This window comes from Anarrhichthys ocellatus, unplaced genomic scaffold (assembly GCF_004355925.1).
Source record: "Anarrhichthys ocellatus isolate YVR2014 unplaced genomic scaffold, GSC_Weel_1.0 scaffold10, whole genome shotgun sequence".
Taxonomy (NCBI): domain Eukaryota; kingdom Metazoa; phylum Chordata; class Actinopteri; order Perciformes; family Anarhichadidae; genus Anarrhichthys; species Anarrhichthys ocellatus.
Window position 1 is genome coordinate 8,566,454 of NW_022280040.1, and position 11,996 is coordinate 8,578,449.

Genomic DNA, 11,996 nt, shown 5'->3' on the forward strand with positions numbered 1-11,996 from the left:
AGTGTAGAAATACTCTGTTAAACTGCTATATTTTATTTTACTAAATTATTTTATTTTATTTCTTAGCTTATTTTCATCATATTAATTGGTTTTATTGTTTCGTCTATTGTACCGTTTTTATACGTATTGTCTTGCTTTTGCTGCTTTGTCCGTCAAAGCACTTTGTAAAGTGTTTATAAAAGGTGCTCTATAAATAGTTATTATAAAAGTCCTGCATTCAAAAGCTTACTTAATCAGAATCAGAAGCGGTTTATTGCCAAGTACGTTACACATATGTGTATGTTAACACAAGTATGTTATTAAAGTGTCATGTTTATATTAATGGAGAGGAGTTGTGCCAGGGTGTGTAACTGTGATAAAATGTGTCCCAGTCAGTGGGGGGTCCCGGGCTTTATTGATGAGCCCAACTGCAGAAGGTTTAAGCATCAAAATATACTTAAAAGTACCGACAATGAAAGTACTCATCATGCAGAATGTTCCATTTCAGAATAAATATATTTTATACCACTGGATATGATGCACAGATGTGTAAGCAAAGCGTAGACCTTCGGGTAACTGCTCCTGCTCTCATTTCTCCTGCTGTTCAAGCCAAGTTTCCATGTTTGTAATTCAGTGAATTAAGTCACACACTCCAGATCCTCCACAACACAGACGAGGAAACAAACAAACTCTTCTTTCATCAAATTAAACAACCTTAATTCACACAGAGGAAGTTCTAACTTGTTGAACAGTTTCTCTGCTTTTAGTGTACAACATTTGCACATGTACAAACCTTGTGTTCTACAGTATAATTACCAGCCTACGCTCTAAGCATTGGTATTTCACTGTCCCTTATAACTGTCCCTACATCATAATTACCCACCCACTGAGGAGGAGAGCTGCTGCCCTCCACGCCGAGGCCCCTTTAGCCTATGAGAACTAAATACATGCACACTGTGTGTCTGGGTAAACTGTTCAAATTAGGAGCTCGCTAACGTCACGCTAACAAAGACGTGCAATTAGACGAGGATGAGTCATCTCCCTTCACTCTGTCATTATCTGGAAATTACCTGGAGATCAATCGGGGAAACTTTTTTGGACAAAGTATGTAAGTTAGTAGATGTTTCGAGTGGTATCTAATGCCAAGACGTGACTCACAGTAACAACATATTTCAGAAGGATTCAAATCAGCAGGAAGGCAACATTTCTATATCGGTGTAGGACGATGTGATCGCAAACTTTCTAGCAAAGCACTCTCATGGCTGTAGATTAGGGTTAGGATTAGATATGCAGCTGGTATCTTGGTTTAGGTGGGCTGTTTCCAGTCTTTATGCTAAGCTAAGCTAACCTGGTGCTGGCTCCAGCTACATCTGCAAATGTGAAATGGGTATTATTCATCTCATCTAAAAAGGCAATTCCTTATTTTTTGAATGTGCCTTTTAATCTTTACGTGGTTTGAGCGGAGAGCGCTATAGTCCCAAATGAACGCCAAGGAATGAACAACGTTAGCAAGAAGCTATCGTTTAGCTGCCTAGAGCACAATCTACACTACTGTCTAATCTTTCGCTCATCCTTTGTTTTGCGAACAAATGAGCGAAGTGCATCACCTTATCATATACCATTTTTGGATGGTAACATTTGCCTTTACAGTGGCTCTGATTGGTCAAACTACTCGAAAACTTTAATGACGGATGAAAGTTTAAGAGTTTCAGGCGAAGAAATTCGGACTTGGTTTGCAAAGGCCTTAACTCTCGAGAAGAAAGCAAATAGTATATTTCCCAAAATGTCAGATGATTCCTTTAAGACTTGCTTGAACTTGACTGCTGAGGTGCATTATGGGAGCTGTAGTATCGATACCAGAGACTAAAAAGTCAGGATATTTCAGCCTCTTCTGCTGCTTCGAGTTTGGCTTTATAAAAGTACAATACTTAACTTAATCACTGCGTGGCCCTTTATGAAACCATGACGTGCCCTAAATTACATAAACACACGAGTCCATTCTTGATATGCAAAGTGGGAAATGTTGCTGTTGCAGACACCTGTTCATGCAGCAACACATGCAGTTGTAAAGAGAAGACTCGCATGTTTAGTGTTCTCCAGTTGTTCATACTCTAAGTTTATTGACAGGCTGTGTCTCTTTTGCCACCATCAGAATTTGCTGCTTGTAACAGACCAAATACCCTCGACGGTCTGCAAAACTAAAGACAAAAGTCAGAGAGTACTATTTGCCTGGCTGCTCTCAGCGGGCTCAGTTTGGGGATGTTATGGTCTTCGTTTCACTGGCGGTGGAAGGGGGTCCCGCTGAAGCCTTTATCATGGATCTGGAAACAAAGACAGCATTCAGAAGCGGCAGCCGTGACAGAGACAGGCTGTAATGTGAAGCAGGCCCAGGACCCCCGACTCAAGTTTAGACCTCAAACACAACTTGTTTGGAGTCTGACCAGCTCCTACTGTGAAGAGCCACAGACAGGTTTGAGTTTCAGCCGCTGCAAAACGACTGCAACGTGTGGAAAGGAGGTCAGAATGGAGTTTTACTTGTAAAAACATTTTTGGGCTGGCAAAGCTCTGCAGGAGGCTCAAGGTTGTTTTTTTTACTCCTAACTTTCTTGCTGTCAATACTGCAGTACTCTGCATGACACACAATCCTCATTTGTACGGAAAAGCTTTGGCTGCAGACTCTCTCTCCGTTTCGTTTCTGTCAAAGCCGATCAGGAGACCTTCTCAGTACACTGGGCTATTGTTGCATGGAACAATGCTCGGCTGATAAGACGGTGCTTTGTTCACCTGCTCCTGTGGTAGGATCCCGGCGGCGTGGAGGCTCCTGGTCCGCTTCGCTGTGCCCAGGTAGTAGTTTGGGGCGCCGCTTCCCGGCATCCCCCAGATAGTGTGCTGCTCGGTGTCATTGTGCTGTAGATGATAGGAGATTTATGACACCTTTAATAAACATATAAGTAATCTACAATCACTCTATCATTAAAGTACAGGGTCCTAATTCATACTTTATTACATTCTTCTTATTATGCAACTCACCTTTTGCTCATCAACAGCATTTCTACTTCTCTCCCTTTCCATCTGTTCTTTCCTCTCCTCTACCTGCTGATCAAGGTCTCTGTTATACTGACTTTTGTTTCCCTAAAGAAAAACATAAACTTTCTGTTACAACGTCTTGCATCAAATATATTTATATAGTTATTATGCAGAGGGCAGAAGATAAAGTATGACCTCTCTGGTGATGGTACGCTTCCTCTTCAACCTTTGGCCTTCATGCTGTGGAGCTTCTCCCTGGAAGAAACAGACTCTCAGCACAACCTGAATATGGATCACCACCTCCACCTAGTGGTCATATTTACTAACTACAGTTTAAATACACCTTTTTAATATCATCAACAAATCCAATGAAAAGACAAAACCAACAATGAATTGATCCTACTATGCCTGTATATTCTCATATATAGTACCTCCAAAAATGATTAAAAACACATCAATTAGCCACATTGTTGCACTAATCCTCTGCACAATGTACTCCTGTTTGAGGAATATTTTCAAAAAAACTACAGTGCCCAACTGTTTGGGAAAAATTGGAAACTATTTATCGGTTTTATCCGTCTTCAGTAGGAACCGATGTGTTTGGGGTTGAGCGACTGGTTGGGGAAAGTATTGAGAGACGGACGAACACGTTGTGGTTTTGGCTTTTTGTGGGATTTGTTAACGACAACCTTTTAACCCTTTAAGCCACTAAAAAAAAAGAAACACGGCAGCAGTTTGGTGCATCTGCTGTAAAACATACGGTGATGGACGTGTGGAGTGAAAAGCTCCTCCTGGGGTCAGAGCTCGACAAACTCACACTCCCTTTGAGTGTCAGTAACGGCAGAGGAGCTGAGGAGAGAGAAACAGGACAGTTAAATTAAAATAAAATATTAGGTGTTATATATAGATATATATATTGACATAGTATATACCCTTGTATGTTTGAGAATGTCAAAGCTGAGACATAAGATGAAATGATAACAATTTTGACAATCACCAGGTGAACAAAGTTCATATTTTCATCAAATGTGAGAATTTGATGCCTATTTTCCTTGTGAATTTAATATTTTGTTTTTTTTTTGACTGTTGGTTGGACAAAACAAGCAATTTGAAGTCGTCACTTTGGGCTCTCCGACACGTTATAGACCTAAAGATGCATCTAATAATGAAAATAAGTGTTAGCTACAGTCATAATAGTATCCAGTGTAAATACAGTGTCATATGTGAACCATGAATTGCCAATATTTCATTTTATTTCATGATTCTTTCTCTTTATTTGGTATATTGTGAAATTCAAGCCCTTTGATTTTAACCTAAATTCCTTTTTGGTGTAATATGTTTCAAATTCCAGCCCTTAATGGCTCGGCCCGTAGCAAGCGGAGACTCACGTAACACAAATCAATAAATCTATTCGGCAACCCAGACGGTCTCCTCCACAAAGCCTCTCTGTGAGTCATCCATTGAGCTCCCACTGTAGTGAAGCCCACTCATAATAAGTTGTACTATCAGGCTGACTCATGTTCACTCTCCGGCTGCGACTGCATGAGTGGGTGTGTGTGTGTGTGTGTGTGGCAGGGTTGTACTGTCATAAAGGAAAGTCATTACAACAACAAGGAGCCTCAGCCTCATGAGCTGCTTCTGTACTGTGGATTTAATCCCATCTCTGTTCTCTGTATTGCAAAATAAAACAGAAAAGAATAATTCTTTGTCATACATCCTGCAGAATACTGACGGTGTAGTCATTACGTTCTCACCGTTTTATCCACACTGGGATTGTATTCTTCATCATTCTGCATATTTCTAGTCCTTAATTGAAGCAATTGCATCCGTTACATGTAATGTCGGCTCAAATGAATTCACACGTTGAGTTTGAAAGTTCATTCTTGACAATAGTTGGGAAAATTATCTCAAGATCTTCCTTAGAAAAATAGAAATTTAGAAATCTAGAATTTAAATTTGGACGTCTACAATTTCACAACAATCGGGCAAACTCCATCTGCTGATGAAGATCATGTGATATGACCAAAAGCACCAGAAGACGCTACTAAATGAACCTTGTTCTCTCTCATTTTATATGTCATGTGAAGCCACGGCTGTAGAGGAAACTACCTTTTACACGGTACACTATTTGGCCATTAATATGTGGACGATTTGACATTACATTTAATTACAAACAATGGGCTTTAATTTGCTGCCGTAACATCGTCCACTGTTCTGGTTTCATGTTTTCACCTCAGGTACCCAGAACCACCACTGGTTCAGGTCCGGACCCGTCGAGTTCTTTTTAAACCAAACTGGTAAAAACAACTTCTTCTTCATGTCGTGTCCACATTTGCTCGCCCACATCCCACCGGTTTTACCGCCTTCCGAGGCCTCTCACATGCAATAAAGTTTCATTTTCATCTTGTTCGTCCTCGAGGAATCTTTTCATTTGAGTGTTGTGAAACATCGTGAATGCACCATCGCGCGCACACACACGCAGAGGGTGAATCATACATTTCCAGCACAGATGATTGTGAGTGAATGAGTAACAGTGTGCGAATGATCTCACATGGGTCCCTGAGAGAGGCCGCCTCGCTCCCATCAGTCAGCTGCCTGTATGCTACCTGGAGGCAGAAACAGGAAAGATAAAGCACAGCTACCTTCTGGAAATTGCTGTAATTGGGTGATTAAGACCGATGACGTCAAATGAAAGCTTGCTTTTTTTCTTTCTTTCTGAATGAACGTTCACTTAGCCTTCATTCACACACGTCGGTGTGGCTGTGACTCACCAGCGCGCCGGCCTTGGGCTTTGTGCTTGGCGTCTGTGTTTGTGCTGCAGCAGTCGCTGGTGAAAGACAGAGCGGCGGCGGTGGTGGTGGTGAATCAGAAACTCCACTTCTGCTGCTAAAAGTCAAAACAAATTGGATTATTAGATGAGTGGACGTGCCTTTGTGCTCCTGTGACGCCTCTGCGTTTGCAAAAAAAACAGTGCAGGGTAATCACCCTCATGTTCATCATCACTGTGATGAGCCCTGAAATAATCTATATTCAAGTGCATCTTTAGTGCTGGATAACTTTTGTCACTGTGCGACACACTCACACGCTGGCTTCACGGTCCTCACAGAAACCAGAAGAAAGCTTTCGTGACACTTTGGGTTTGGATGTTTTTACCCCCATCGTCAGCTCAACCTTGTCGTCGATGGACTCCTCACTGGTCACCGTCCTCCTGCCCTGTGGAGATCACATGGATTATATAATTCACAATAAATGTAATTGATTTACAATGGGATTTTTGCAGCTGCAGCTATTAAATGCAGAATTTGCGGGCTAGTGTCAATCCGTAACAAGTTAATTTAGTTAATATGAATTTAAAAGAAAGATGAGCTATGGGCCTTTTAATGTTGATTCATTTTATCTAATAAATATCATTAATGTTTGTTTATTAACAGGTCCCTGACATAGATTCTCATCACATCACATACTTTAAACTGGAATCAAAGTCAGGCAACAATGTAGTAAACATTTGTGGGGAAAAAGGCAAATATTTCAGAGTGTATATTTGATTTATTTTGTTCTTCCCAGTATATCCTATTGTATATGAATGCAGATGCAATAGTATACAAACCATTGCTGATGCAGCTGGGCACTGAGGACAATGTGATGACTTCCTATTACAGTCCATGGTTTTCCTGAGATAGATAGTTACAGGTCAACACAGTACATTTAATTGGTTAATTAATGCAAACTTTACGAACACTTGCATGCATTTTGAGCCCATCTTTGGGCTTATTTTTGTGTTTTCACGCAGCACATGAGTGACAACCCCCGAAAATAAACATGACATTTACAAGCAGATTTAGATTTTAGGGCTAAATGAGCCAAAAACACGACATGTTGTATTTAACTGGTAGTGTGACATATTTACCGTTGATGTGATGTTTTCAAGTGGAAAAGCTGGACTGGAAAAACAAAAATGAGGCAGATTTGAGTTTGTAAAGATTTAAAAATCAGCAGAATTGATGACGATTTACGTCAACAGCTCAGGACGTCATGACGTAAGGTTCTCCCGCCGCTAGAGGGCGGGGCAGAGCCGCGCGTCACCTCCCCCTGTTTGTAAATCGCTGGAAAAAATGTTTTCCAATGAATCTATTTAACAAAAGTTACATTAAATTAATGTATAGTTTTTCTGTTTGTGGGATTATATAAAAAAATTTACATTTACTTTAATGTTGTGTTTTTAACTTCCGCTTTATTTGTATCTTTATCTTACCTTTTGACATTATGATACCATTTTTTATCATTTTTCCTCTTCTGCTGCTGGTACTTTTATCAATAGTTTCATTTATTTGTGAAGTTTTGTGATGTTTTAAACACAGTTATATATTTCAGGGGGCAGCTGAGCTGAAGCGGAACCTTTATTCCGGATTCGTGTTTCCTCCGGATGGTTTTAAAGGTCGTGCAGTATTCCGAGAGCACGGTACATGGATGATTAAAGAGAACGGTGATCGTTGTAATTCTCATACTTCATAGCTGACAGGTGGACCGTGATGCAGTGCGGCTGGCCTCTGTTAGGTCCGCTACAGTGGATGCGTTACGTCAACAAACAAGTGAAAGTGAAGGCGGGAAAAGATGAGGAGCGCCGCGGCTGGCTGCTCACCGTGGACCCGGTCTCCGCCAGTCTGGTCCTGGTGAACTTCGGGGAGGAGGAGGGCAGGGCGTCGGTGCAGGTGGTGATGGGTCACGCCGTGGAGGAGGTGGAGGTCCTGCAGGAGGCAGACGAGGAGACCACGGAGCGTCTCCAGACCTCCTTCCTCCCACCGGAGACCCGCACCCTGGACCCGGCGGAGCTGAGGAGGAGGAGAGGGGGCGTCCGGAGGTGGCTGGAAAAGAACCGGTTCCCCGTGGAGGAGGAGGGGGACGAGCTGAAGGTGGCGGGGGTCCTGACCATCACGGCCCCGTACGGACCCGAAGACTGCTGCAGCTCCAACCAGATCATCCTGGACCGCATCCAGAAACTGATCCAGCTCCAACCAGACCACCCAGAAACCGATCCAGCCTGATCCAGATGATCCAGACTGTCCCAGACCACCTGGACACGATTCAGAACTTAAAATGTTGTTAGAAACCTTTTCAGGAAGTGAAATCCACCAATCAGATTCCTGCTCTGTGTCTCTCGACCAATCAGAGCGCGACAGCATCTGTGACTGACAGCTGTTCTGGAAAAGTTTGAGTTCAGGTTAAGTTTCGTTGTTTGTCATCAGTTTGATCATTTTGTCCAATAAAAAAGTTATTTCAAGAATATTATGGACAATGATTTACATTTGGAAATGTTCAAATTATAAATGAATTTGTTTATTTGAATTTAAATTAAGTTTAAAGTTTCAGTTCTTTTTTTAAATTTTCTTTTTTACATTTGTACATTTTTGTAAAGTTATCCTGCCTTTATTAAAGTTGGTAGAAAAAAAAAGTTGGTGGTTAAATGAGTGTTTATGTTAACATTAATGAAAAATAAGTCAAAATGTGATGAATGTTTTATGTCAATCAAAGTCACTTGATCACTTATTTTTCATTTAGTAGTTAATTAAACATGCTGGTGTTATAAACCGGCAGGAATATGTTTATTATTATAATTCTGTTCTTATTGTTTTAAGGGTCATTGCAACTAATAATAATAATAGTGTAATACCATGATATTCGTACCATGAAAGGGTTGCCAGTGAAATTCAAACCCAGCCATGTTTGGGGGAAAGGCTCTACGTTTTAGTCCAACAAGGGAACACCAGCGTTTACACATCGGGAACGTTTACGTTACTGTATTTGACAAATAAGTGTAATCACAGATAAAGACTGTAAAACTGGTATTCTTCTGGTATCATGTGACTCTTATAAGCAGTTCAGATATAACTTGGCTCATAAATATCTAATGAGTTTGTAGAGGAGGAGCCCAGCGACTAATGACTTCCCCACTTTCAGTCACACTAATAACATCGATTGCCAATATTCACAGAGTTCATCTCCAGAAATACTGCACATTAACCGAAGATGGTCATTCAATATCAGAGAGGACAGCTGACCTCATCCTGTCCACTAGGCTGATAAATTACACTATTAGCCTTTTGAGTTTATCATCTATTTGTGCAATCAATCACGTTTGTAGGAAATGGAGACTCGTGTTATTTCAGAATTACAAAAGGTCTGTTTCGGTAAAAAGAAATGGGTCGCAGTAGTTCAATTATTAGTATTTGTATTGGGCTGCAACTGTTTTCATAATTCTCAATTTACAGTGTGTCCAACACCTATAATACCATAATATTTAGTGCGTCCAAAAGTCATAGTATGTCACATGCAGTATGCCAAAAAATACCAGGATGTCCAACTGTATCCGGTTACATCTTGCAGTAGCATGCTTTTCTGGCTATTCTGACCCACAATCCTTTGCGAGAGAAGTTCAAGGTGCCATGTTTTGAGGAAGTAGTTTGTCTCAATTGAATGGATACTGGATGCAACAGTACTTTGTAAGGGCAGCTCCAGTAAGTAGTAGTAAAGGTAAAAAGAAAACTGGTAACTTCCTATTTTTGAGACTTTTCATCCCTGTAGTTCTTACAGTTTTTACACAAAGTGACATCTTCAGATTGCTTTTCTTTTTTATTTGCCGTGAATAAATTCATCATTATGTATTTACCAGTGTTACACCATATTCTGTGACATGATGCTGTTTCCCCTCAGTGGGAACCCGACTAGTGCAGCTCATGTGTTCTTTAATGGGAGTATTGGGATTTTTAGCAACCTGGGAGGAGATTAAGAAGTAAAAACATACACACGGTGGGTATTCTGTGGACTGATTGCCACATGTTTGGATGCAATTTATCACAATATGAAACTGTGCTCCTGGTATCGTGGAGAAGGGTTTGAAACGACATTTGGACTTTCATACTGGGAAATACAATTTACAGAAAGGTCAAAAAATCACCGGTACATCAATTATTTCACATTTTCTCTCTGTTGAGTATTTCGCCCCCAATCCAAATGAAAACCTTTACTGTTGAGAATATCACATTCAGAAGACACTGATCCTTTATGGCTTTTCATTATTGAATATAAGAAATAAGTCTTTTTTATGGAGGTTTTCACATGACATCAGTCCTCCATAGATCAGCTGATCCACCTACATGATAAGGCAGCAGAGTGACGCCAGCTTCAAGGTTTTCATGAGCTGTGTTTCCAGATGTTCGTCTGTGCAGCAGTCAAACACGGACATTTTAGCAACGGGGGGGGGGGGCAAAGAATTGCTCATCGACAGAACCTGCTCATGCGTAAGTAACTGAACTGTGAGTGTAAACACGTACCTGTGTTAATGTGTGAATTATCTGCCAGTGGTGGAGGTGGTAGGTGGTGGCGTGACGGAGGCTGTCTGTGAGTCACGGATGCTCACATCACCAGGGGCTCCACTAACGATGCAGCAGAGTGAGGCTGAGGTCAAACGTTACAAGACGAGGTGCTACAGTGCATCACGCATCACAGGAGGGGAGAAGTTAAAACAATTCTGGGATGTAATAAAGGACTAGTTCACCTAAAGTCCTGATTAAAACTTTGGTGCAAAACAAACCATGATTTCTGGGCATTGAAGTCCTCGGAGTTGTTTGGTGCAATACAAGAAAAAGAAAAATCTTCTATACTTGTAGTTATGTTGTGTGGGTTTCCACATGTCTCCCACTAGGTGCACCCCCCTCCCCCCCTCCCCCACACACACACACACCACCCTCATTTGTGAGTCATGAGTCCAGTATGACACATGCCATGTCCTCAACATCCCACCACCACCACCACCCTCCTGACCGTCCCTTCATCTGAAAGATACGATGAGTCAGCGACGGAGCGATGCTCACTGGTGCCAAACTGATCAGCTTCCTCTCATCTCCTGTCTGTCCTCCTCCTCATCTTCCTTCTCTTCCTCCTCCTCCTCCTCCTCCTCCTCCTGTCTCAAAAGGCTTTGATTCATGCACCGATCACCGATTTAAAACTATGCCTAATGGACATTTTTTATCTCCAGCACATGTTGGATCAATTCATCTTCGAGCAGCAAAGTAGCAGCGTGGTCCCACATGTGGTTAATCCACAAAAAGCCTAATTAGGAAATATATTTTTAACTTAACTTTGAATGTTGCTTACTTTCATTTTATGTTACTGAGAAAACCATTTCATTTTAAAAATACTGAGGGAAATATTTGTCTCTTTAGCTGCTGAATGCTCCACTATGTCCACCAGCCGGTCTCTAACTGTGTCTGCTGTTTGGTGCTGATACTGTGGTGAGCAGAGAGTTTTTACTGCTGCAGATTCAGGAGATAATTCTCTTTATAGGTTTATGAGCGACACCTTTCACATTTGATACTGTCATGGATGGATTATTGAACGGGCGTACCGGGCACAGGATTCAGGGGCCCAACATTTCAGGACTTCAGCTACAAAGAGGCCCCAAAGAGACATGTACCAACCAGGGAGACACTCAAAATCATACAAAGAGACCAAAACAACTACACAGAGATACAAAAGAGCTGCAAAGAGACACAAAGAGACCAATAATGACTGTGAAAAGAGGCAAAAAAACCCACAAAGAGACACAGATCAACGACATAAAGATGTAAAATGAATAAAAAGAGACGAAAAGCAACTACAAAGAGATGCAACACAGCTGCAAAGAGAAACAGCGAGACTAATAATGTCTATGAAAAGGTGAAAAAACAACCATAGAGACACAGATCAACTATAAAAAGATGCAAAATGAATACAAAGAGACACAAATCAGCTAGGGCAAAACAACCACAGACAAGATTAAGTACAAAATCACCAAAACAACTACTAAGAGAGAAATGTGTCTGTACCCAGAGGCTCATTGTCTCATGATCCATGGATCTATTATTATATAAATATCTATAGCTGCCTTAAATGTTTCTTTATGGACAGACTGCCATCTCACTGTTATGAATATCAAACAGAACATCAATAGTTAC

The 11,996-nt window shown here is 41.1% G+C and overlaps 2 protein-coding genes across 2 annotated transcripts; one reads left to right on the top strand and one right to left on the bottom strand.

Moving 5' to 3' along the window:
- Positions 1–117: 117 nt before the first annotated feature.
- Positions 118–8,186, bottom strand: LOC116385105 (uncharacterized). Its single transcript, XM_031850306.1, has 10 exons — positions 7,646–8,186; positions 6,914–6,947; positions 6,614–6,677; positions 6,089–6,219; positions 5,778–5,892; positions 5,558–5,612; positions 3,767–3,855; positions 3,202–3,261; positions 3,010–3,111; positions 118–2,886 (listed from the first exon to the last, which is right to left on the bottom strand). Exons 1-10 carry the CDS (start codon positions 8,184–8,186, stop codon positions 2,701–2,703), a joined length of 1,377 nt encoding a protein of 458 aa, XP_031706166.1. The 3' UTR covers positions 118–2,700.
- Positions 7,441–8,455, top strand: gemin6 (gem (nuclear organelle) associated protein 6). Its single transcript, XM_031850368.1, has one exon. It carries the CDS (start codon positions 7,536–7,538, stop codon positions 8,046–8,048), a length of 513 nt encoding a protein of 170 aa, XP_031706228.1. The 5' UTR covers positions 7,441–7,535; the 3' UTR covers positions 8,049–8,455.
- Positions 8,456–11,996: the final 3,541 nt, after the last annotated feature.